At 37.5% G+C, this 27,510-nt stretch overlaps 2 protein-coding genes across 5 annotated transcripts in view; one reads left to right on the forward strand and one right to left on the reverse strand.

Annotated features, from left to right (window-relative positions):
* PYROXD1 (pyridine nucleotide-disulphide oxidoreductase domain 1) overlaps positions 1–17,778 on the forward strand; it is a 30,362-nt gene extending 12,584 nt beyond the window's left edge. The window contains exons 2-11 of the mRNA XM_004713807.2: positions 104–223; positions 2,367–2,495; positions 3,914–3,987; positions 7,955–8,115; positions 8,760–8,860; positions 11,126–11,258; positions 12,142–12,254; positions 13,282–13,404; positions 16,147–16,284; positions 17,305–17,778. Of these exons, the coding sequence (XP_004713864.1) occupies positions 104–223; positions 2,367–2,495; positions 3,914–3,987; positions 7,955–8,115; positions 8,760–8,860; positions 11,126–11,258; positions 12,142–12,254; positions 13,282–13,404; positions 16,147–16,284; positions 17,305–17,553 (1,341 nt within the window). The 3' untranslated portion in view covers positions 17,554–17,778. The remainder of the gene's footprint in view (positions 1–103; positions 224–2,366; positions 2,496–3,913; positions 3,988–7,954; positions 8,116–8,759; positions 8,861–11,125; positions 11,259–12,141; positions 12,255–13,281; positions 13,405–16,146; positions 16,285–17,304) is intronic.
* A 384-nt stretch (positions 17,779–18,162) lies between these two features.
* The window catches only part of RECQL (RecQ like helicase), a 31,133-nt gene continuing 21,785 nt past the window's right edge, over positions 18,163–27,510 (reverse strand). For all 4 annotated transcript variants that reach the window (XM_004713791.2, XM_045288385.1, XM_045288386.1 and 1 more), the window contains exons 7-15: positions 26,406–26,572; positions 25,655–25,736; positions 24,263–24,411; positions 24,061–24,178; positions 23,456–23,594; positions 20,776–20,867; positions 19,602–19,821; positions 19,136–19,265; positions 18,163–18,587 (exon numbers count right to left, since the gene is read on the reverse strand). In XM_004713791.2, coding sequence (XP_004713848.1) covers positions 18,435–18,587; positions 19,136–19,265; positions 19,602–19,821; positions 20,776–20,867; positions 23,456–23,594; positions 24,061–24,178; positions 24,263–24,411; positions 25,655–25,736; positions 26,406–26,572 — 1,250 coding nt within the window. In that variant the 3' untranslated portion in view covers positions 18,163–18,434. The remainder of the gene's footprint in view (positions 18,588–19,135; positions 19,266–19,601; positions 19,822–20,775; positions 20,868–23,455; positions 23,595–24,060; positions 24,179–24,262; positions 24,412–25,654; positions 25,737–26,405; positions 26,573–27,510) is intronic.

Genomic DNA, 27,510 nt, shown 5'->3' on the forward strand with positions numbered 1-27,510 from the left:
TCGTGTGTACATGAAATAGAAGTGCATAAAAACAACTATTTTTATTAAGATTCTTGAAAGAATACTTTTTCAAAATATGCTCTTTACCTCTGATCTAATACAGGTTTCTAAACTATTAGAAGAATTTGATGTTGAAGAACAACCTAGCACCCTGTTGGAAACCCGCTTTCCCAACATAAAGGTTATAGAATCTGGAGTGAAGCAGCTGAAGAGTGAAGAACATGTAAGAAACTGGTTTTTCCCAGTATTATTTACTACTAGTGAGATATTGCCTGCCTTCCTTTGCCTCTACCTCTGCCATTACAGCTACCACCACCATCACAATTTCAGTCCCTAACATGTGAAGCTTAGTAACAGATTTTCATTACTATTAGGGAAAAGTTATACTTTATTGTGAATTGATTAGCATTACATACAATTAGTTTACTTCAGCATGTTAGGTTTCACATTTCAAATTAGCATTTATTTTTATAGTGTAGATGGGCATTTAGGTTAGATCCTGGCATCAGCTAAGAATAATACTCTCTAGAACCAAATTAGAGTAGGGAATAAGTAGACATGTACACATAACATCATTATAGTGACTTGTGGCACTCAGTCATTGACATGGGATCAGGGATTAATATTTGAGTGGGGTTTCAAAAGATGGGTGAATTCAGAGTGCTCTGTGTGGAAGAGAACATTACAGAAAAGATTGCGCGTTCTAATCTTTGGAAAGGAAGGAATGAGGACAGGTGAGGATGTCAGACAGGGTGAGATGTGGATAAGTAAAGGACACTGACAAGGAAAACAAAATTTTAAAATTCTGAAGAGCCTTTTCTCTCATGCTGTGAAATGGATTTATATTTAATAGAGAAATCATTAAGAGATTTAAGTGAGGCAAGAGTGATAGCTTTTGTATTAGGAAAATACATCCTAGAGACTAGGGAATAAGCTGGGATGCAGGGAGTATGTGGTAAACAAGCACCAAATTAGAAGAGAGTTGCAGAAGCCCAGAGGTGAGAGAGGCCGCAGCCAAGACAGACTGAACAAGTACCCATGTCAGATGTCACCTGTACAGGATCCTCAGATGAGAGGTAGCCAAAATGGAAAGTACACGGATGTTTTCCTCAGGCAATTTTGATTTATGAATTCTCCCTTAGAAAACACATATATGGCATATTTGAAGCAAGTAATATGAATGGGAAAAAAAGGTGAGAAAAGTATTGGCTTTTCTTTCATTTGCTTTTGTTTTGCTTAAGGAAAAACATACACAGGGGTATACCCCCCCCCAAAAAAAAAAACCACAATTTTTTTTTTTTTTACAAAGCAACCTTATGGCCTTCAAAATGCTCTCCATTACACTTAACAAAATTTCACAGCCACACACTGTTCTCTTAAATTGGCCATCACAAAAAACGTTTGAACAAAACTGCTTTTACGAAAAAATTCACTGTGACCAGAGAGAACCTTCCCAGGCAGTGCCACTGGGTGCACTAAGGGTTAGTTCTTTGGTGCTCACCTGGTGGGGAAAAATGCGTAAAAATGCGTACTACGAAAGCTCCACTCAGCCCAGTCCAATTCTGGTTTTTGGGGGTGGTATCCCCTCATAATTTTGAATTCATGTCTGTTAATAGTCTTAATAGTGTTAACACATTAATCCATGTATTATGGATGGAATTTTGTATGTTGGAGCACTTGAATTAGTGCTCATTACCAATTGAAAATGATCCCTCAGGAACTGCATGTCTGCAGTCTCACCCTTGCTTTCCATTTTCAGTGACTTAGAGGTAGCTTTACTTTCATGTCTGGTTCCAGGAATTTCACAGTAGCTAACAAACCCTCCGGCTAATCCACAGGAGAAAGGTGATGCGTTCTGTTCTAGTGAAGGTTGTAGCCTCACCAACCCTGTTGTACAGGCCTGCTCTTTGCAGTGGGATAGCTGGGAGGAGATGGCAGTGAATCAGGGTAAGGAGCCCGAGTGGCTCCTGCCAGTAACTTTGTAAAATGCTTCTATGGAAGCAGTTGTTTATCAGAGCCTGCTCCAGGTATATGATATGATCAGAATGCTTAATTTTAATCATTATGCTTTTCTTTCTAAACGATGCCTCTCCAAACATCATAAGATTCCCCAAAGTTTGGTACTAAATGTTCTCCAAGGGGAGGTCTAGTTTGTATCACATTCTCAAAGGAATTCAGGCCCTCGCGTGATTAGGTCACTAGATTCTGGAATGCACTCTCTGGCTGGTTGGCTTTTTGTAATTACTGAAGCAAATACTGAGTGCCACCCAGAGGCAGCTTTAATACATTGTTTGCTTTTTGGAATTTTTATTTCAAGTGAAATAGTAACTATGTCTTTACTCCTTCACTGCTATGTGTTTTCACAGTGCGTTTTAACCGAAGATGGCAGCCAGTATATATATAAGCAGCTCTGCCTGTGTGCTGGAGCTAAACCAAAATTGGTATGTGAAGGAAATCCGTATGTAGTGGGAATCCGTGATACAGACAGTGCTCAGGTAACTAGTGGGTTCCTTACGCTGGTCTACATTTGAATTCCTGGGGTCTGCTGATAATGTTAATTCTTAAACTGTAGAAGAAAACAGCCTATAAACCAGAAACTGTTCTCAAGTATTTACAGTGTTCTATTACGGCCAATTTCCGTTTCTTTTTTAGTTGATAATTTATTCATACTTGTGCTCTATGTTCTTTTGATGAGCAGGTTTCCCACCTCACATATACATGTATTACTGTCTGATGGGGGAGTCTGTAATCTGCAACACACATAACGTAGTGATCTTTCTCCAACAAGAGGAAAGCATAGCATATGCAAAACTTATTGATTCCCCAGCCAAGAAAGGAAGATAGAATCATAGAACTGGGAAAGTCTCTTGGACAGGTGGGAGTTCTGCATAAGAAACCTTATACCACTTCCTATGGTAAATGATTTCAGGACCTATTAGCTGAGAGTCTAGAAGCTCTGCCTCATTCCTGGTCCCAGAACCTGGTTTTACTGCAAGCACATTGTTGTTTTTGCTTGGTCCCATGAGGTGACAATTTTACGTTTATAAAATCTTTTATGTTATTGAAAACCCAAGAATGTTTTTCTTCAGCCTATTTATTTCTTAATAATTAAGCGTTCGGAGGAAAACTGAAAGTACTTGGTTATCTAGTAAGCTTTTTAGATTCCTATAATCAAAAATGTTCATCCAATATTGAGCTTGCGACTGTGGTCCAGCAGCCCCTCTAAAGTCACAGACTCATTGACTCCGCTCTGTCATCCTCCGTGACAGTTGTTAATCCCACGTTACCAATAGGAGACAGATTGAGAAATCAAGTAATTTTCCTCTGTTCTAGTAGCTCGTAAGTTTACCAAAGTGCAATGTACATCCCTGCCTTTGATCTCCCAGTCCAGCGTTCTTTACACATTTCCTTCAATTGTCCACTTCCTGGAATGAGGCCTACTAAAATTAACCTCCGTTTCTTTTCTTGGGCAATTTAAAAGTAATAGTCATTGTTAGTGGTTATTGCCGACTGAATGAATATTGCAACAAGATTTGGGATTCCTGTAATAGAAATGGTAACTGCACAAAGTAGAAATGTAGCCGCTCACATGTCTTCTGAAAGCATTGTGATTCATTCACTCTATTTTTGAATGAGCCAAAAGAATGGCCATGGATTTATCCAAGCTCATCATTTGTTTTAATATACATAATTTTATATAAAGCAAGGAAATCAGAAGCATTGCAATGAAGACAAATTGGGATGAAACACAAAGGGAACCATTTACATTGTTAATTGGGAAAGTGCAAAGTGGAAAAGTGAGATTTATTTTGTTATCCCTTTATAAAATAAATAAAATGTTATCAGTGATACTTCTCGCTTCAGATATTGTCCACTAGTACAAAACTGTCTCGTCATTTTCTTTCTAATCCAGGAATTTCAGAAACAACTCACTACAGCTAAAAGAATAATGATCATAGGGAATGGTGGTATTGCACTCGAGTTAGTGTAAGTACTTATTTTTAAATAATATTCACACATTACTATATCGTTTATGTGGTTAGTGGCAGACTAGAAAACACTTGGTCATTTGAAAATAAAGGCTATGTTGATTTTCATGTAGTTGCAAAGAGAACAGCTTAATTTATTTTTAGTATTCATGGAATCTATAGTTGAAGAAATTTCCAAATGTTTAACTTGTTATTTACACTGAAGTGCTTTCTTATGTTCAATAGTGTTTAAACTCATTTCATCTTAATTCTCATTTTCTTCATTCGGAGAAAATCGGATAAAACCATATTTTTGTTCCGTAATCTCTTCTTCAAAAGTTTAGGAAAGGCTTCATATTGTGCCGTTCTCTCAGTTTAGGTCTGAAGACTGACTAGGTCTGGCTTTTTCACTATAGAAAATGACATTCAGATTCTGTACATAGAGCTTCCATGTTCAACCGAGGCTTCTCGTTTTCAAGATCCTTTTATTTCTGTTCTCTCTTTTCCTTTTTCCAAGTGTAGGTTCATCCTTTTTCAAGCATAATTTTCTACCATTATCTCACCAAACTGTACTCCATCATCACTATATCTGTGAGTACTGCTGGGAGCACAATGTAACTAAGGGGAGAGGATTAGCGGGTGTTCTGTGAGGCAGAGCAAGTACAGGAGTTTCACGTGGTGGTTATGTAGAACTGTGGCTTGTCAGTTTAACACACTGATATGTTTAATATGATTACTTTTAAATGATAAAAAAGAGTAGGGTAGAGCAGTTCCTGGCTGATAAAAATTAAGGAAAGGATATCATGATCATTCTAAGTATATTGAAACACATAGTTTATTCCCAAATACGTCTTTGACTTATGACAGGGTTCTATTCCAATGACTCTGTTGTAAGTTCTCATGTAAGTCTAATACCTCTCTTTAATTATTCTTAAATTTCCCATTATTAGTGCTCTTTATTATCCGTACCTTTATCAATAGATCTTGGAACATCTGAGAATGATGCCATCAACATGCTGCAACATTGTATGTGGTACATGTTAATAAGATGTACAAACAAACCAAGAGATGGTTGCAAGTGGTTAGTTCATCATGACTGAAATACTTTATAAATTGGAGATTACCTGTGGCCTACTCCTCGTTGATTGGCAAAGATATTTAATCTGAGCAACATAACAGAATGTTCTCCAAATAATCTGAGCTCTGTTGGTAGGGGAGTCAGTTCTAACTCATAGCAACCCTGTGTACTACAGAACGAAACATAGCTCAGTCCTGTTCCGTCTTCTCAGTGGCTGTTATGCTTGACCCCATCGTTACAGGCACTGTCTCAGTCTGTCTTGTCCTGGGGCTGCCTCTTTTTCACTGCCCTCTACTTCACCAAGCATGATGTCGTTCTCCAAGGGCTGGTCTCTCCTGATAACGTCCTTACTCTAAAGAGCATTCTGAATGTACTTCTTCCAAGATAGATTTGTTCTTTTGGCAGTCCACGATACTTTCAATCTTCTTCACCAGTACCATAATTCAAGTGCATTGATTCTTCTTCAAATTTGCAGTCTTCCTTAGTATTCAGTGTCCAACTTTCCCAGTATATGAGGCGATTGAAAATACCATGGCTTGAGTCAGACGCACCTCAGTCCTCAAAGTGATATCCTTACTCTTCAAGACTTTAACGAGATCTTTTGCATCAGATTTACCCAGTGCAAGTGCATCATTTAATCTCCTGATTGCTGCTTTCATGAGCACTGAATCTGGATCCAGCCAGGCAAGATAAAGTAAATCCTTGACAAATTCAATCTTTCTCCATTTATCATGACATTACATACTGGTTCACTTGTGAGGATTTTGATTTTCTTTGCAATGAGTTGTAATTCATACCGAAGGCTGCAATCTTTGGCCTTTATCAGCAAATGTTTCAACTTCTCCTTAACTTTCAGCAAGTAAGGTTGTGACATCTCCATATCTCAAATTGTTAATAAGCTTTCCTTAATCATTCTGCAAGTTCTTCTTTATATAATCTACTTTCTGATTATTTGATCAACATATAGATTGAGTAAGTATGGTGAGGATACAGTCCTGATGCACACTTTTCCTGATTTTAAACCATGCACTTACCTTGTTCTGTTTGCATACCTGTCTCTTGATTGTTGTGTAAGTTCTGCATGAGCACAAAGAAATGTTCTGGAACTCCCATTCTTGCCCACACTACTCATAGTGTATCTAGCGTGAACCTTTGGCAGCTCGCTGTCAGTGTACTGCTACAACTGCCCTTGGATGCTCTTCTGCAAGTGATGCTAACAATGTCGTTGTTAGGGGCCAGTGAGTCGGTTCTGACCTGTAGGGACCTGATTTACAACAGAATGAACCTGCTCCCGAGTCTTCTTCACAACTGTTCTTCTGCCTGGGCCATTGTTGTAGCCAGAGTGCCAGTCATTCCCTTGAGTTTTCCTCCCGTTCGCCACCCCTCTGCTTTACCAAACATGATATCCTTCTTCAAGGACTGGTCTCATCTGACAGTCTGTCCAGAGTATGTAAGAAAGCACTCTGGCCACACTTCTTCTAAGACACATAGGTCTGTCCTTTCAGTAGTCCAGGGGTACAAATGTGATTCTTTTCCAGTCAGAAACTCGGGATGCAAGCCACAGAAAAGAATTATAGTGCACCCATTCTAAAGAAAGGCGGTCCAACAGAATGCTCAAAGTATAGAACAATAACAGTATCAATACCACTGCTTCCTTCCAGAGCTTCATCAGTTTTTTGAAGCATTTCATTTGGAATTCCATCAATCCTGGACCCTTGTTTTTGGCTAATGCTTTCAGTGTGCTTGAACTTCTTCCTTTAGCACCTTCAATTCTTGATCATACGAATATCTACAGGTTCTTTTAATCTGAGATCTATCGACTATAAATAATTTTTTGTGGCATAAAAGAGCAACAAAAAAAATCCTACTAGATTAAGCAAGGGGATTCTTTACCATTTGCTGAAAAACACTACCATCAGGTGATCTACTATTTCTTTTTTTATCATCTGCTTATTGATGAACTTTTTATATTATTTTGGTATATGAAATAGATAGTAATTTTGTACACCATAAATAGAAGTTAAAAATAAAGCAGTGCATTGTTGTAAGATCAAATAAAAGCTTACTATAGGTAGAATGACCAAGTGTCCTATTGATTCAGGATAGTCCTAATATATACCTTCTGTATCAAAATGACTATCAGTACCAAGCTGGATGGTAAATTATGTGATGACACTAACTACAATGGGCTTCAGAAGGTTTTGTGAGAGAATTATTGCTAGCAAGCAACATTCTCAGTATTCAAACCTAGAAACAAACAGCAGGTGCCTAAAAGTTCTGGCTAGTTCATGAACAAGAACGGGAGGTGACATATATCCCAAGGGTGTTTCTTGCTTCATCTGGGACCCTGGATTTTTCTGTGAACTAACATTTTCTTTAGCTAGCTGGTTTGGAACTTCTGAGATGAAAGGAATCACAGAGTAACGATTCCATTCTCATTCATAACAGTCGTTCTCCCTTTCCGTCCCTCTTCCAGAATGTGGGGATCGAGTATATAGAAGATTTGCCACCAAATTAATCAACTAGTCTCAATATTGTTGTGACATACATTTATCCATCTAGTATTGATAGGTAACCAGATAAACAAATTATAACCAGATAAACAAAATATTACTATTGGGAACCTTGAAGACATTCATGTGATCTTGTTGTATAAATTGAACATTTGAAATTTATATTCAAATTGTGGTGAAATTTTATCTGATATTCAATATATGTTTGTCACTTTGAGTAAACTGGTTAAAATTATTTTACTATTCTGTGTGTCATTTTTTTATTAGCTTTTATTATCATTCTTTCTCAATTTGCCTTAATTTTTTCTGTTGTCTCAGGAGATAACATTTGTAGATGCAATTATTTGCATTTGGACTGTTAAAATTACTGTATATAACTTTCATTTACCATTTAGGTACGAAATTGAAGGATGTGAAGTGATTTGGGCTATTAAAGATAAAGCTATTGGGAATACTTTCTTTGATGCGGGAGCAGCAGAATTCTTGACTTCAGAGCTCATTACTGAAAAACTAGAAGCAAAAATTGCACATAAAAGAACCAGATATACAACTGAAGGTAAAGATAGCTTCTAACTTCCTAATTCACAGATGAAACTTTTTTAACTATGTAGAAAAGGACATGAAAACAGCAAAATATTCTTTTGAGATAGAAATGTTGATCATATTCCTTTCATGAATTTTTCAGATATTTTAGAACATTTTTATTTTATGAAAAACATGTATAAGTAAAACTAGAAGTGTGATGTGATTTAAAATAAACCAACTCATCCATCACCAAACCATTTCATACCTATTTTCAAGTAGATGCTACAGTTAGGCAGCATGTAAAGATAATTTTATGAAATATGCATTGAATTTAATAAGTTACACAAGTCTGACAATTTCACACTTTTAAAGTTTTAAATAGTTTTTATTTTGGTCTATAAAATTCAACAATTTTAAATGGAGGTGCGAAAAATTGACAAAATTTTGAAAATGTGTTTTTTCCCCTTCCTGTTAACCAGTGAATAAATTCAGCGTTCTATTATTATTACTATAGTACTCCATCATAAAAATTAAAACTGATTACGAATGTAGATAATTTTATCATTCTATGTGGGAATTACTACATTATTACCTAAATGCTTCAGAACACAGGTGTGATTCTCATCCTGGCAACTTTTATATGATTTGAATTTTGAATTCATTTCGTCTCCTCAGGAAGGAAAAAGGAGGCAAGGACCACAGCTAAGGCCAGTAATGTGGGCAGTGCCTTAGGACCTGATTGGCATGAAGGCTTGAATCTTAAAGGAACAAAAGAGGTGTGTGTTCATATACTGCTTTCATATGTTGAAATACAGTTTTAAATTCTTGAACTTTGTGATACAGACTACACTAGTACAGATAGGAACTGGAAACACAGGGAATCCAGGGCAGATGATCCCTTCAGGACCAGTGCAGTGGCGATACCTACCGGGAGGGTCAAAGGAGGGTGGGGTAGAAAGGGGGAACCAATCACAAGGATCTACATATAACCCCCTGCCTGGGGGACAGACAACAAAAAAAAGTGGATGAAGGGAGACGTCAGACAGTGTAAGATATGACAAAATAGTAATTTCTAAATTATCCAGGGTTCATGAGGGAGGTGAAAGCGGGGAGGGAGGGGAAAAATGAGGAGTTGATACCAAGGGCTCAAGTAGAAAGCAAATGTTTTGAGAATGATGATGGCAACAAATGTACACATGTGCTCAACACTGTGGATGTACGTATGGATTGCGATAAGAGTTGTACGAGCCCCCAATTAAATGATTAAAAAAGACTGGTTTAAAATGTAGTCCAAAAATTGCTAGGTAACTTTATTGAAAATCTATTATGTGAGGAAAGAATTTCTAACTCAGCCCACTTACCCACTAAAACCACAGAAAACAAACTCACTGCCGTCCGCTTGATTCTGGCTCACAGTGGCCCTATGGAGGGCTTCTGCGGGGGTTGCAGTTAGTAGCCACATGCTGAACCAACAATGGTGAATATCAAATTTATCTACAGCTGACGCTCAGTCTTCTTTTAACTCTCCATGTAGAGAGCTCCCTACCCTAACTATATGGAGCACACTGATCTTTCTCAGAGGCCAGTCAGATGCTTTCAGTGCACTTCTACTATTTTAGCAGTGAGGAGCCTCTGGGTGACGGCAGTGTTAACCCTCTCGGCTGCCACCCTTTGCTTTGACTCCCCACACAACAGCCCCAGAAGGGGTCTGATGATCTACTGTTTGAAAACTCGATGGAGCCCAGTTCTGCTGACATGCCTGGAGTTGTGATGAGTGGGATGGACTCCGTGACTAACTGGAAAAATGAGTTCTAATCAGATATCCGTAATATCCTAAGTGACTATAAACAGATGCCTTGCTTTTACTCCCCTTACTAGATATTTTCATTTTTAATAGCTATTAAAAGGCTGTGATGTTCACATATTTTAAGAGAGCATATGTACAACCCTTCGTTTCTGTGTATGATGTCTTCAAAGGTTTTCAATGTTTCAGGTTGGTGAGAGGGGGCTGGCTTTATCATTTATCTAATTTTTGCCATGCATATTATACAAAATTATTTCTTTCTGCCCCTTTAGATCCTAAGAATGAAAAGTATTTTTAACCTAAAATTTTAAAGTTTACTGGTACTTTACTGAGGGTCTGCGATATGACAATAAGTTAACAGTACTCTGCCCTGAAGAGAGGTTTGCATAGTATGTAACAGTGCTAATTACACACACATACCCAGAAGTATCAATGAGGCTTAGAATAAAAACTATGGCCTTGGTGCTGCCTACCAATAAATGTATCAAATCTCTTCCAGTAATAGATGAATTTTGTTTACTACCTTGATACATAGAACTTGAGCTGCTTTATTTTGGGGCAACCAATATATTGTCATTTGTATTCTCAACCCCTCACTTATTGACAGGGTTAGCTTCCAAAATTCAGGTCATTATATGAAAATCAGCATTATGTGAAAGTCAAGGATGAACAAATCAGATCACAAAATGGAAACTGACTGCATCATTACATAACTGCCAGATTACATCATTATGTAACTGCCGTTGATCATCATGGCTCAGCCAAGTTGACACATAACCTTAACCATCATAGCAAGTTTTACTCTTGCGCCACACTGAGGCATTTGTTACTGCCAGATATGTTGTTAATATGCTACATAGTAAGATAGCTGATTTTCTATTGTTGTCATAAATAAACTGTTAGATAATGAGATAGCCAGTAAGCAGGGAGTGGGTGTATTACCATGAAACCTCTGAGATCTAGAACTTAATAGGACTTCCCTGGTTTTCGACCCAGGTCTCACAAGTTTTCCACTTGACAGATTGCGATTTTACTGCTTTTCTGTTGCTCCCGTCTAGTGGCAACTATTTGAATTTTCCTGCTCCGTCAGGTTTCTACCTTATACAAGCCCCAGCTGTCACAGGCTTTACTATAGGAGTATAAGAATTACTTATTCGTTGTGTACAATTTCTTATTCATTGTTTACAATTCAAGTCATTCTCTCTGGAATGTGACGGTGACCAGTATTTCTTTATAGTTTTCTCATAAGATTCACATTGAGAACATGTGTGAAATAAAGAAAATCTACCTTCAGGAAGAATTTATAAATTTGAAAAAAGAATCCTTGATTCTTCCAAGTGACAATAAGTCGGTGAAAACAATTGATAAAGGTAAGTAATAAGAAAAATATACATCTACTTGTTTTAAAGGAAGATAGCATAATCTTGCTATATTATAGCTAAAAAAATTCAAATTTTCATATGAAATTTAAATTTGTCAATTGTACAAATTTACAAGTTTGTCCTTTGTACAAAATATTAAGCCCTGGCTTAATCACCCTTTAAGTTTTCTAAAAATTTGCATAGAGCTTGCTTGCTTGGGGTGATTTGACCAACATAAGAGAGTCAAACACAAGGTCTTAAAGTTTAAAACAACACCAGCCTAACGCAGTTAGATGGGAAATTGCTTTCACAAAATAAAACAAGATTAAAAAGTCTCTAGTTTCAAGCTTAAAACAGGTTTCCTAATTCCCATCTTACATCTTGTGAGAGAACTACCATCATTTGGAGAAATACTCATCTAAACTAGTGTGGGAAATTTCTTGACTTTTTTCTTAAAAGGAAAGACAGCGTTAGAATTTTATTATGAAGAGTGAGGAAAAACATACTGGAATATTATCTAGTTGGACTAAACCCTTAGTAAAGTATAACCATAAATAGTGGTTTTTAAGTAAATAATTTAGAACAGTTTAGAAACTCATTAATAAGTGTAATTGACTTTGTTAGCATTATGTTTAAATTTGAAGGAATATTTAGAATAGCATCATTTTATAATTAGAACAAAAATGTTTTTTGCATTAAAAAATTATTTTCTGTGATTTAAAAAATGTCTAAAGCCCAATTAGTAAGATGAATAAATGAGTTTAAAGAGTTTTAATAGATGTCCTTTATTAAAATGATTAAATAGTTGTTTTAAAGTCATCTAATTTGCCTTGTCATTAGAGTTCCTACAACTTGATGATTACATTTGAGAATAAAGATTTTAATTTTTCAGAGATGTGGCCAGTATACGTGGAATTAACCAATGAAAAGATCTACGGATGTGATTTAATTGTCAGTGCTACAGGAGTTACACCAAATGTAGAACCTTTTGTCCTTGGCAACAATGTAAGGAAAATAGTTTCTTCAACTATTATTATAAAATTTTAATTCTTTATGTAGATCTCTAATTCTCCAACAATGAATAATTGCTTTAGCACCAAAGTGTAACTGAAGATGGCTTAAAATAAGGTTATATTTATGTCTCGGTTGAAAGTATCCTTTACTGAAGAGACTTGGCCAATAAATATAAGCGTCATCGAAAGGACGTGATACACGATTCACTTATCTAAAGGTTAATATGAGGCTGTCCCAAATGAAGCCAAACCCACACCTATCGGTTCAATTCTGACTCATAGCCACACTGTATAGGGCACAGTACTGTTTTCTAGGGTTTTGAGACTGTATCTTTAGGAGAGCAGGGAGCAGCCTTATCTCTCCAACATAGCGGCAGGTGGTTTTGAACCACAGACATGGCAATGAGTAGCCCCAGTGCTTTACTCACAGCACCACAAGAGCTGCTTAAGAGACTAGCCACTATACTCACTGCCATTGAGTCAATTCTGACTCAGTGATCCCAAAGGACAGAATAGAACAGCCCCCTTTGGTTTCTGAGGCTATAAATCTTTATGGGAGCAGAAGCATCATCTCTCTCCTGCAGAGTGGCTGGTAGATTTAATCAGTTGACCTTGCCCAATGACTAACCCACTATGCTGCCAGGACTCCTATATATTCTTAAAAATGATTGTTTTTAAAGAAACTTTCCTATGTGATTTGCTTCTGAGCATTCAAATCGTGTTTGTGTGTGCATTAAAAGGAATTGTCTTGTAATATAGATGTATATATGTATATATAAAATCACAGATAATTAAATGGTTATTTTTTATACTGGATCTTGAAGAACTGTGTATAAGTGAAATTCCCTTGGAATTTGACTTGCTAGAAATGCATCTTAGATGCCTAAACTTTGCATCATTTTTTATCTTCTCCTTAAACATCAGTATCCATAAGTGTAAACATTTGTTCTTTTACGTCAGAGTGAAGAAGTTCTCTTTCACTTTCCATGACACTTGTGCTTATGAGGAACATTGTTTAGTTTAATCTAGGACAAGATGGTGGCCTGGAAGTGGATGATCATATGCACACGTCACTTCCTGACATCTATGCTGCCGGTGACATCTGCACTGCGTCATGGCAGCCGAGCCCAGTGTGGCAGCAGGTAAGCCGCCTACACGTTTAAAGTGAGAGAACCTGTCTGAATAAAACAGTGCTACCAGCAAATTCAACATTGCCTGGTTTTCAGTTCCTCTCTTGGTTAATACTTTATGTAACCCCAAATCCAGACTCACTGCCATTGTTACTGTGCCATGAGTCAATGCTGACTCATAACGACCCTGTTTGACAGGGTGTAGAACTACCCATGTGAGTTACTCAGACTGTAACTTCTTATGAGTAGAAAACCTATTTCTCCCAGAGGGCAGCTGGTGGTTTTGAACTGCTAATCTGACACTTAGCAGCCCAACTGGGATATCTGTTATTTAAAAATAAATATGGGCTGTTAGTTTTTTTCATCTGGGGCCCTGGTGGCTTAGCGGTTATTGGTTGGGTGCCAACTCACCATAGTACTAGCAGCTACAAACATCAGCTAGTCCTCAGGAGAAAGGCGGCTTTCTGCTCCTGTGACGCGGCTGGGAAACCCACGGGGCAGTCCCATCCTGTCCCGTACGGTTGCTGTGAGTTGGAATGGACTTGACGGCAGTGAGTTTTTTGTTTTGTTTTGTACTTTTTCCTTCTTGTGTGCTTTGTCAGTACTGCCCAGTGTAACTTTCTGTGATGATGGAAATCGTCTGTAATCCTGTGTTGTCCAATATGGTAGTCACTTGCCACATGGGTCTTTTGGGTACTTGAAATATGGCTACTGCGAGGAATTTTTTATGTTCCTTACTTTTTAATTAATTTAAATAGCTACATGTTGCTAGTGATTACCACACTGGATAGTATACTAGTAGATGACCCAAAAAGGAGAAAAGACAGACTATAACATGGTTATTAAACGCGTAGATAATAACCCGTAGATGAGGTTGACTTAGGAGGGTAGAAGTTACAGATCAAAGAACCAGGCAACACTTAACTCTAAGATCAGATTTACTATGATTTAAGTATGAAGTTGTAGAAGAGTTAAATGTATTTAAAGAGGCCGCTGTACTGTTGTGTGTGTGTATGTATGTACGTGGGCTTTACCTACAGCAGAGACAGTAACACTAAAATTGCCTTCAGCCTGCTTGAATTTTTTAATGCTTCATAATTACCTCTTCATCTTTTCTATAATCTTCCACATGTCCTTTCTGTGGTTTTAACCACAAATTATCAACTATAGGTTAGTATTCATGGAGTGTTTTAAAATTTTAATTCCTTACCACCGCAATAAATTTTATACATGTGTGTTGTGATCTAATCTAGGGGGAAATTACCCCTAAATAAACATAAGGGGCCTTTGTTTTGAATGAGTCTTGAATAAATCCACTAGACCTCATTTCTTAACTTAGAGAACCAATAAGGGTACTAATTAATGTTTCACATAGTTCAAGATGCAAACTCAAAGGATTTTGCGATTAGGACATTTTAGGTTAGTGGTTCTCAACCTTGCTAATGGTGCGACCCTTTAAAATAGTTTCTCATGTTGTGTTGACCCCCCAACCATAAAATTATCTTCATTGTTACTTCATAACTGTAATTTTGCTACTGTTATGAATTGGGCGACCCCTGTGAAAGGGTCTTTCGACCCCCAAAGGGGTTGCCATTCACAGGTTGAGAACCACTGCATTCATTAGGTAATGGGCTAGCAGTGTGTTATTAGGAGCCATTTCAATGAGCCATTCTGTACCTGGTCCTTACTCAATTGACTCTGGCCCCTTGTCATAGGCTGCCTTTCACCGTCAGCAAGCTACCTGGATTTATAAAAAGGGAAAACAGAATGAAGAATATGCACTGCTCCTGATCCAAAACCAAAAACCAACTCACTACTATCGAGTTGATTCTGACTCATAGGGCCCTCTAGGCCGGCTAGAACTGTGGCTGGGGTTTCTGAGGCTGTAACTCTTCATGGGAGTAGAAAGCCTCCTCTTTGGAATGGCTGGTGTTTTCCAACTGTGCCCCCTTGTGGTTAGCAGCCCAATGTGTAACCACTACAATACCCGGGCTCCTAGTCACTCCTAATAGAAATGCTCAACGCTCATCTCCATGATGTGACAGCTTTGGTAGACATGCACACACAACAGGGTAAAAGGAAAAACAGTAGTTTCTTAACCCATTTAATTCTGCCAATAGGCAAAGAGTAAGAGCTGTTTATCTTCAGGTAAGAAAACTAGGGCTCAGGAAATTTAAATAACTTATCTAAATGCTTCGATCAATTATTAAACTAATTACCAAATTTAGTGTGACTAAAGATCAATATTCTTTCTATAACACCAGGGAATCATCAAACCCTAAAAAATACAACAAAGGGGAAATCAATACTGTAATACTGGCTGTCTTGGACTGGACACCAACTTTCTAGTTTTTAAGTGTGTCGTTGGAAATAGAATCAATTATTCAGTGATTAAGTTTGGCATCTTTATTAATCCTAATAAATTTCCTGAGGACTGGCGAAATAAAATGGTATTCTTACCTACTACTACAGCCTAAAACACTCCGGCAATATTGAAATAAAAATTGTACCTAATCAGATAATTGACGAGTGCTGTCCTTTAATTTTATAGGCAGCGATTTTGACAGAATTAGCAAATGCCAAAATCAGTTCAGTTGGTTTGGATTAGTGAGTGATTCTGTGGCAAAGACAAATAATGACTAGATCCAACTGATATGCAGTATCGTCCCAGACACGGACCCCTTTAAGGTGATGACATTTTACAAATTATGATAATGACGCATGGTAGTGCATAACATTTTGCACTTCTTTCAGATGAGACTGTGGACCCAGGCCAGACAGATGGGGTGGTATGCAGCCAAGTGCATGGCCGCAGATCACCTGGGAGAGCCCATTGACATGGATTTCAGCTTTGAACTCTTTGCTCACGTAACAAAATTTTTTAACTATAAGGTAAGCAAATCAATGCCTTTTTATTGTGCTTGCTAATCTTATAATCAAATATGATCATCTAACTTTCTCAGTATAGAAAGCTATGTGGCTATGTGGTTTTAATTATTTAATTAAAAAATAAATTCTTTTATCATTTCTCTAATTCATTAACTGGTTTTATTGCTACTCTTAATTACTAATTATCTGATAATCAGAACCCATCATTTCATTACTGTTTTTCAGTTTAAGGGGAAAAAACCTCCAAGTTTTTTCACTTTGGGTACATTTCTTCTTTATTTTAATTTCATCATTATTATCCTACTTAGTCCTCTTTATATTATTCTTAGGCAAATTTTTTCCTGTAATTTAGAGATAAGGAAAATACATATATAAACATACACACAGAGGCTGAGTAAAATCAAGTCATTTGCCCAGAAAAGATCTAACTCTGTTCCTTATTAAAATCCTACAGGCAGGACTCCAGCTTAATTATGTACAGGCATACCTTGTTTCATTGTGGTTTGCTTTAGTACACTCTGCAGATACAGCATTTTGGTTTTTCATTTTAACAAATTGAAAGTTTGTTGCAATCCCACACCACTTAAGTCTATCAGCACAGCACCATTTTTTCCAATAGCATGTACTCACTCTTAATTTTAATATAGGTTGAGATGGTATCATCTGAAGATTATATTCACTAGAGATGGTTTTATAGATTAGTGGTTCTCAACCTGTGGGTCACGACCCCTTTGGGGGAGTCAAACGATCCTTTCACAGGGGTCGCCCGATTCATAACAGTATAAAAATTACAGTTATGAAGTAGCAAGAAAATAATACATGAACTGTATTAAAGGGCCGCGGCATTAGGAAGGTTGAAAACCACTGCTGTACATGGCATAGGAGTGTCTTATCCCTCACAGTGACATTTTTAGCTATAAGATTTTAAAAATAGATTTTTCTCCTGGCTATTATAGTATAACACAAAATATCTACGTAGTACATTTCCTTTTTGGTGAAATCTTATTTTATTCTTATCTATAGGTTGTGTTACTGGGAAAATACAATGCGCAAGACTTAGGTTCGGATCATGAATTAATGCTGAGATGTACCAAAGGACAAGAATACGTCAAAGTTGTCATGCAGAATGGGCGAATGATGGGGGCTGTCTTGATTGGTGAAACCGATTTAGAGGAAACATTTGAAAACCTAATTCTAAATCAAATGGACCTTTCATCATATGGAGAAGATCTGCTAGATCCAAATATTGATATAGAAGATTATTTTGATTAAAATACAACTCAAAAACCATGCCAGGTTCCCTATATGGCAGAGAAATCCAAAGACAATAAAAGGAATGACAACATTGACTTAATGCTGGACACGTGGAAGTTAACCATTCAGAAGTAATAACTTTCGTGGACCAATCTGGAAAACATAAAGTTCTAAGGACAAAATCAGTTCAAATATTTCTATGTATATTTTTCTAACATAAAATTGACTACTTATTGTTTAACAGATCCTGGATTACTTATTTCTAGGTTTTAAATGAAATATTCATTTGTGATTGAGATTTGGAGCAAATTTAGCTAGGTGCTTATCTAGTTAACCAAAATATATTCTAGAAGACTAGAGCCATTCTCTGATGAAGATTTTGCAATGTCAAAATAAGGTTTTATTTATAGTTTTATTCTACTCAAATAGAGATTATAGCAATAGCTTACTGCTATTATTATGTTGATAACTAATTCCTTTGTTGTATGGATTCTACAGCTATTTTCAAAACCTGAAGCTATCCACATTATTCATTTAAAAAAATCAATTATAATGATAAAACATAAAATTTATAGAATGTTATCAAAAGATCACTGTACCAAAAAAGTTATAATAATAAGGCATAAAGAAAATCAGTTACGTGACTTTATTCTCTTTTGCATTTTACATTGAAAAGATTTTACAAAAAATTATTTTCCCCTGTATTACATACTATAAAATCACATAGGCATTTCATAATCTCCAATTTTTAATCGTTCAATACTTTTGAGGTAAATCCTGTAAATACAGGTCTACATCTGGATAAAATATTTATGTAACTGTTCTAAAACTTAAGCTTTGGTTGATTACAAAAATAATACGTACATGCATAAACTTTACTTGAAAACTTTAGTATCATCTCAGACATCTTCAATTTTTCTTTTCTTAGCTCCTGTATTCTTAAAATCAGATTGCTGAAGCATGTTTGCAGACTTTCTCTGAAAGTTACTTGATTTTTTTTCTTGCTCCTTTTTATCAGCTTGTTCGGAATTATAAGTGTCACAGGACTGAACCTACAAAACAATAATGAACCAAGGACCCTGGTAAAAATTCAGCTATTCTGTTTCCTTGAGATTGATGTCAAATTAGCTATTTTTAAGTGAGCTCTTTCATGATTTATGTCTTTATATTCAAATTCCTAGGTCAATGTGAACCTCACCACCTCTTGAATAGAAGGATGTGCTGTCACATGCATACACAAAGAGTACCTGCCATATCAGTGGGCACACTGATAAATGGCATGAATTCCCAGGCTTGCTAGTACGTGGTTTCCAATGGGCATGACTTCTCCACCCATACTGATCACAACCAATACATGAGGGCAGGGAACACAAGATTAGACATCACAATGCAGTCCTCACATTCAGAAGTCTGGAAACATAAGTCTGTCTTAAAAAGTCTAAAATTCTTGTACTTAATATCTACAGCAAACAAAGGTTCTTGTTTCCTCCAAACCCAATCTAAGAGGAGAACTGCCTTCTCTCTCTTCATGAAACTCAACTGCATCTGCGGAGTACGAGTTAAAGCAAACCTCGAGGTGTTAATGTACTTCGTCACTTACTCTGGAACAGCTTTGGGTAGGTTTCTTTACTTGCATGGTGACAGTGTGTGCCTCATTGTTCAGAAGATTGGCTTTAGGTCCTATTTTCAGATATGAAATGGTCGCATATGCTGTAAAGCTGTAGTCCTCTCTGCAGAAGATAAAAGGGAACAATCACAAAGGTTGGGAGGGAGTTACAGGTCATTTAAACATCAAAAATGACTGTACAATAATTGAAGAAACAATACTGATGAAACAACACATACTGTAAGAATATATCCTAATAGAAAGTATTTTCATTTTATGTTTTTATGGCTTATACACGATCAATTACAGCTTCAATTTGCTTAGTACACAAATTTTCTGTAGAATTTAAAACTTCACAGGAAGCTACTGAAAACCCACTTAATCTGTTACGTTTTTTAAAAAAATCAGAGGAAACTATACTTAAAGCCAACAGGAAGGGCATGGAACGGTGGGTGTATACTTAAGATACTGCTGTAGAAGGAAGTGCGCAATGATCTTCTCCAGGTCTTCTCGAGGAAGGACGGGAGGAACAACACCTGCTACTCTCAGCTTGGCTGCGCCCTTTCCCATCCAAGAATCAATCAGCTTCAGTGGAGTTAACTTCTCATTCATATCCTCTGCCTGCTTCAGGATCTTGATGAGATCTCTGCAGTACTCAGTTACATTCTTTTTTTCACATGCTGTAATGAAAGAGACATGGTACAGGCCATTACAATTTAGAAATGAGGGCAACGAGAGGCTGTCCGGGTGGTTAAACCAGTTAGAGTAGTCATCAATATGTGACTCACACTCAACACTCATCATAAGCTACTGTGTCATGAATTAGGACTAGGCTACTCCTCAAGTTCACTAGACCAAGGTTTAATCACTGCTGGGCATTATGGGATTGACAATGATGGGACAAAAATAAAAACCTAATTGTCAGAAGGCCTATAGTATATACAAGGGATCATGGAGTGCCTGCCAGACATGGTTATGACAATTACCAAAATGTGTGACTGACCTGACAGCCGACTGTTCTTCACACTTGCTTACCTGGTTGAGCCAAATTCTAAAAATTAGAGATAAGAATGTCCTAAACAGATCTCCCCAATTATTCCTTCAGAGAGTAGGACTCTGATTTATATATCAGCCCTTTGCTAATTTAGTGCAATAAATGCAAATAAGTTTCTGTAGCTGCACAGTTAAAATTGTAACGACCTACGCTACCATGACATTAGAACTCAGAGGCCTTGCCTGAAGAACTGGTTAGTCCTCTTAAAATACAACACCTGTTCCTAGGATGAAAAGAAGCTAAACACAGTGCCATACATTACTAAGTTGGAATCTAATAAGTAATTCGTTGTCATCTAGATAAAAAAAATTATTTGCTATAATTTCCCCATCAGTAGCTGTTGTTTGTCCTTTTTAAATATATTTCTATTCAGAAAAAAAAGTTCATTTCTTGAAAGTCTAATATGCTCTGAATGTGGCAATATACATATGTCTGTACCCATAGTTTGTCCCTTTATTTACCACCTTTGTTTAAAAGCTGATTTAAATCTAGTATATTCTCACTATAGACGGTCTTTTAAAACCGTCTTGCAGCCCTATCCTAATTGGTAGCTAATAGAGGTTTTAAAAAGTGAACTCACAAATGTCTTTACAGCAGTTGTCACACATTTTGTTACATGCATCTGAGTTCCACACTTCATCAAAATGTCGAGCTACCAATACACGCCGACACCTGAAAACACATTGAAAGATACAAACTATTAAATGGTCTAGGTTTTCAGAGTCCTTCTCTCAAAATGCAAGGTAATTCTATTGTTTCCCTTTGCCCTCATAACAGACTTCTACAAACTTAGTGGCCTAAAAGGTATTTCTAGTTCTACAAGTGAGAAGTCTGACATGAGTCTCACGTGCTTTAAATCTAGGTATTGGTAACGCTGAGGAGTACAGGAACCGAGTCTCTTTCCTTGCTCTCTTCCCCCTTCTGGAGGATGGCTGCAATATTCCATAGCTCAGGAGCCTATTCCACCAAGTTCAAAACTGGGAAAGGACAGGCTGGGGCCTCATGTTCAGTAACTGCGATCCTCTTCTGCCTCCTTCCACTTTTAAGAACACTTGTGATTACATTTGGCTAGCCTGGATAATCCACGATAATCTCCCCACTTTAGGTCAACTGGTTAGCAACCTTCATTGCATCTGACACCTTAATTCACGTTTGTCCGGTAAGGTAACAAACAGAAATTCCGGCAGTTAGGGTGTGAACCTCTGTTGTCGCTGCTGTTCGGAGCCATGGGGTCATTTCTGACTCAGCAAGACACTGATTGGGCCTGTGCCGTCCCCACAACTGTCATGATGCCTGAGCCCACTGTGCTGCCACCGCATCATTCCGCCTCGTCGAGGATCTTCCTCTTCACAGCCCTGCTTTACCAATCGTGTCCTACTTTCCCTCTTCCAGGGACTGCGCTCTTGACACCACGCCCAACCTACATGAAGTCTCCCATCCTTGCCTCTCAGGAGCATTCTGGCTATACTTCTTCCAAGACAGATTTGTTTGTTCTTAGGGCATCCTTGAGAGGGCCATTATTTACCACGTTGTGGGGAAGTGAAATTCCTTGGTTTGGCTTTTATCCAGTTTTTAAGCTCCCACAAATAACTGAGTGGCAGCATGGAAATTAGGCATAGAAGAGAGGGGATTGGCCAGTTTTGCTATTCAGTTCGCTGTGAAGAGAACTATTTTGTACACAGAAACAAAGAATGAGCTACCAGCAGTGGCATGTAAGATCCCTGTGTGAAACAGTGGCAATAGCACAGCACTAAGACCAGGAGACAGCAACAGGCTTCTCAGCCCCCGGAAGGAGTAAAGCTAAGTATCTACAGGCAGGAGGTTAGCTTGCTGAATGAGGTACTACAGGGTCGCCATGAGTCAGAATTGACTCCAAGACAGAGTTTTAGATGGGAGCTTTGTAACACTTCCCTTAGCAAAGCAGCAGCCAAGAGGCTATGTAGCTGAGAAACTACTAAAGTCTAAAGAGAATTATGCCTGTTGGCATGGCAGAGAAGTGCTGTGGAAAATATCCTTAATGCTTTTTGATCCTGGCTTGTGACCTGTTAAAGTCCCTAATAATCTCCATAATTGTAAACCTTTTGTGTCTGCTCTGTGTGGTCACTGTAACATTGTAGCCCAGTGGAGCACGAAGTGCATGGGAGGGAAGGTTGGATAAGAACATAGGGAGGAGGCGTGTCTGCTCAGAGGAATCAGCCTTGGGAAGATGCAGGGATAGATTCTCCAGAGCCTTTGTGTAGCTAAAGGAGGTCAGACATGGCCTACGCTAGTTTCTCACCATGTGTCAGAAACTTGTTTTTTTCCTTTGCTTAAGTTATCCTAGTTTCAGTTTGAGATTCCATATTTCATAACTATCAATGAGTTAAAAGCAATTTTGTTTATATTCTGGGTTAATAGGCCCAAAATACGCTTCACAGAGATCTATTGAGCTTTTGAGGAAAAAAAAATGTCCTTCCCACTCCTTTATCTAGATTATCGGAGCTTCTGTAGGAAAGAAATATCCATATCTATCACTGTCTAGTTAATTATCATTTCAACATTTTTGAGCACTTCTGATGTAATGGATGAGGAAAGCCGGCAGCCGAGGCAGGTACTGAGTGTGGGACTGCTAACCTCTGGCTTAGCTCGACAGTCCTGCTCCACAGGAGAGAGGTAGCACTGTCTGTTCCCGTAAAGAGTTGCACACTCCGAAACCCTACACAGGATGACTATGAGTCCAAATCGACTCAACGGGGGTGGAAGTGGGTCTGGTTCTATGTGACGCTCCAGAGTACAAAGGTGGCTAAGTCCGAGAAGCCATCAGAAAGCTTCATCTCCAGAGAGAGCCACTCTGCATAGATTTAAACTCACTGTATGAAGTGGCCCTGCCATCAGTTTATGTCAACACAGCAGCTGGTAGGATGGCATGTGGGAATGACTCAACTTCCAAAATGCCTACGCATTATTGTGACATTTTCAAAATTATCGAAGCATGGGGCTGTAAGACAGCTTGAACTCACCGTCACTTTGTATCAAAACCTTCCTTAAAAATAGTTCGAAAGGATTCTAAGATAGGTAGATACATCTTTTTTACATTAAAGCATATCATATAGCTTCATACGCTGGTTCCTACCCTTCAGGCATCGATCTGCTTTCTCAGACTTGCACTTTGGGGCTCTATCGGTGTATCTACTCACTTTCCAAAGTATTCAGAGCAGCATCATACACTTTCATATTTGTGGTTCCAATTGACCAAAGTGATAGAGAAGAATGTGGCGTACTTGCTGATGTTCTGACAGTATGACACCATCTCATAAAGCTTCTGTTGTCCCACATTTTCCATCACCACCATTGAACTTATTCTGAATATATCTCCAAAGCCATAATATAATATACAGTCTGCTTTCATGTCATCCCGACCTGTTGGTTATGAGCAATTTTGAGATTCCGTAATTAATTTTAAAAGTTCAAAGCATGCAAAAACAATACCTCCAAAACTAGCTGGCAATACTTCACAGCCTACAGCTGCCTCATGTACACATTATAGCCAGAAACGTGAGTTAATCTGCAACAACTACCCTCCAAAAACAAACTACAAAAACCCAGGTGTTTTACCCACAATCCATTTTATTAGATGGAAAATATATGTATATATCTATAAGGAATCAATTATTTCAGTTACAAATATTAAACCACTAATTAAAAATTCAGGTGGCAGGGATGAACATCAAGTTTTTTAAACTCACATTAAAAGAAAATTCATTAACACTGCTGCAAAGCCTGGAGTAAAAGTTCTCTATTTATATAAAATTGCCCCAGAGCCTTCCTTATTTGTTCCAAAGTTAGCATTCAATAAGGAATTACTCCTGAATTTGGTGTCACATACCTGCACGTCCGCTCTCCTGGTAATAATTCTCCATTGACTTGCTGATCGAATGATGTATAACAAATCTCACATCTGGTTTATCAATTCCCATACCAAATGCAACCGTTGCTACTACTACCTAAAATGTTTTAAAGTTTTATCTGTTAATTGAGTTAAAAAAAAAAAAGGCAAATTAGTCCTCTGTTGAGACTAGGTACTTCACCTGAATTTCATTGGCTGACCATTTCCTGTGAACCTTGGTCTTATCTTCTGGCTCCATATTGGCGTGGTAAGCACCTGCACGGATTCCCAGATTCTGTAAACTCATAGTAACATGCTCAGAGTCTTTCTGAGAAAAACAGTATATGATTCCTGTAATAAAGCAGGCCAGTTGTTAGTTAGATGTGGTGCAATCCTGGAAGTTAATTCCCCATATGCACTCCGAAGATACTGACTAATCCAGTGCTTACTTCTAGACCACGACCCACTGCCATCAAGTGGGTACCCACTTACAGGGACCAGATAAGACAGAGTAGGGCTGCCTTTATTGATTTCCAAAGCTGCAAAACTTGATGGGAGTATAAAGCCTCATCTTTCTACCGAGGAGCAGCCAGCGGGTTCAAACTACTGACCTTATGGTTCACAGCCCAACATACATATAACCCAGAATGTCACCAGTGCTCCAATGCAGAGAGGGGCAAAAAGAATGAAAGAATTCTAAAAAGTCCAAAGTCCTAAGCATATATTAATTTGGGAGTGTCATTCAAGACTTGATCACTGGTTTGCTTTAAATTAAGGCAGAAGTGAGGCCTCAGCCACCAGGTTTGGTTCTTATTACCTCTTTTCATTCTCCTACCTTTATTTCCCACTACATAGTACTTTGCAAACTGATGTCACACAGCTCCATAAGATGTACACAAGTGTGTTGTGAAAAAAGTTTTCATGTGCACATGAGTTTGGGGAATACTGCACTCAAACAAAGCTAAAAGGTTGCTCTCTTTACTTGCAGGGCTGGTCAGACTTGAGTGAGGGACACCCTCTGACTCTAGGTGGGAGGGACGAAACACTGCAGCCTTTCTCAGACTTACCTGACCCTGGAGCTCCTTTTGCCCAGGACACCCATTAATCACTCCTTGAAAAGCTAGAGACCCAGCTTTGAAATGCCAACTGTACACACACTTTGCTTCCGTAACACTTGCCTATTCATTAATCCTTGCCTATTCATTAATCCTAAAACACGTAAAAATATAGGCTCAACCACATCGATGACTAACCTACCCAATATTTACTATTTAGTTCTTTACTTCTTTACTGTGCCCATTATTAAAGGAAGTATTATCTTATATCCCTTTAGAATTGCTGATCCTTTACAACAAATCAAATCCATTTTTTTTTAAGTCCATTCTTTAAAGCAATTAAGCATAAACAGGCAACAATAAATGAGACACTTTTATGACTCTTAAAATGTTACAACAAAAAGTAATTATACCAGAGCATTTTCAACAATGTTCTAACATACACTGTTTTTGGTTTTAGTATCTTTTATCAGTGCAAATTAGTTACTCTTTTGAAAGTTATCTCTAGGTCTTCAAAGTCTATTAGTTTTCTGTATTACCTGATTGACTTTTGTATCTCCCATTAATGAGTTTCACAATATCCTCAATAAAATCTTCAGTGTTTGAGGGCTTCTGCCGGACCTAAAAAAAACTTATTTTAAAATAAATTTGAAAATTAACAAAAACTTATTTAAAAATAATGAGGAGCCATTTTCTTATAACTATTAAGGTGCTATTTTTTTCCTGAACACAGTCATTTTTTTTCTATTTACTTTTTTATGAGACTCATAAAACATCATTGTCACTGCTCAGGTTTTCTTCTTGATCTCTTATTTTTAATTTGTTAGCAATGAGGAGACAGAGAATGAGTAAATACCTAAAACTAAAAACTCTTTTCCCCCCCTTTAAGAAAAACAAACAATAGCAAAAACAACTATTCAATGAAAATTCAGAAATGTATTAAAGCTATTCTTGGAAGAAGAAGAAGAAAGTATCTATTAGGCTACTTAGCTTTCAAATTTGTGTCAAATATACTCTAAATAGGAAGAATTAGCAAACATCAATGACATATTAATATTTCTATTATTTTAGTAGCTGAATTCAATTGAAGCAGCATTAGTATCTTTCTTTCCATGTGTGTACAAGAAACATAACATAAAATGGACATCAATTTATTAAAGATTAGGCAGCATAATAGATAAACGAATGAATCTGCTTGTAATCACTGCCTGATTTTAAAACATTTTAACAAAGTTGTTTGTCATGTTAAACCCTTCGTAATAGTAATAAATTGATATAAAAGCAAAATACCTCATAATAAAGATTTGGCCGGTTAAAAGAAGCTGTAAAAGTAAAACACTTTTCAACGCACAAGATTTTCTGAGCATCCTTCAAGACATGATTGGTGGCAGTTGCAGTCAACCCAATTAGTGATGTGTTAGGGAATTGCCGCTTTAGGATACCAAGTGCCTTATAATCTGAAAATAATAAACATAAACAGGCAGGCAAAGTGGGCCCTCTTTTCATCTTTTAAAGATTAAATTACACCTTTCAATCCTGTGCAGATAATTAATGAACACTGTAATTTCTTTAATAGGTCGGCTTTATACATTTAACTATTTCTACAGAACCACCCTTCTTGCTTAGAGATGGGACTGCCTGATGAAAAGAAGATATACATCAACAGTCCACCAAGGTATCTACTGGTCTACACCTGCTGAAGAGTAGACTCAAGGGATAGTGGGAGGTAGTGAGAGCATATGAATCTATTACAAATGAAAGGAAAGAAAAGAGGCTATCAGCCAAAAATACCATTTCCACCTAGTATTTTCAAAAGTTGCAAGTCCAGACCAGAACAGGCTTAGTGAGGGCATTATTTTTATATAACTTACTTCACAGAAACCATTCTGGGCTCATATTTAACATACTCATCTAGATAATTTGTCCTCAATCTCTCTTAAATATTTGAACTATTTGGACAATAGAGTTGAAAAAGAAAATGTGATAAGACTGCTAAATGCTAGGAAAACACAGAGGAGAAAGGAACTGCATGGGAAGCTCTGAAGGTTTCTATCTGAGTTGAGTCTTAAAAAATGAGCAGAAGTTCACGAGGAAGAACAATGGACAGAGGAAACACCGGACACACCGGAGGCACCCTGCCAGGAGCCTCCTCAGTGCACTCAGGTAACAAACAGTAATGGTAGGTAGGTAGGTAGCAGTGGTTAGCAGCCAAATTCCTTAACCACTGTTAACACCAGGGGTTTTTTTTCAGCTGCTAAAACCCACTGCAGAAAAAAAATCAAATGTTATTGATTCAGCCATCTAGTACATAAAGTGGGCAAACAATAATCCCCAGGTTGCAGAACAGAAGGAAAAACAGAAGTTCTTTCTGGGACAATTTTGTTTTAGCTTTGAT

This window comes from Echinops telfairi, unplaced genomic scaffold (genome assembly GCF_000313985.2).
Source record: "Echinops telfairi isolate 266 unplaced genomic scaffold, ASM31398v2 ScPeMD7_21;HRSCAF=78, whole genome shotgun sequence".
In the NCBI taxonomy this organism is placed as follows: Eukaryota; Metazoa; Chordata; class Mammalia; order Afrosoricida; family Tenrecidae; genus Echinops; species Echinops telfairi.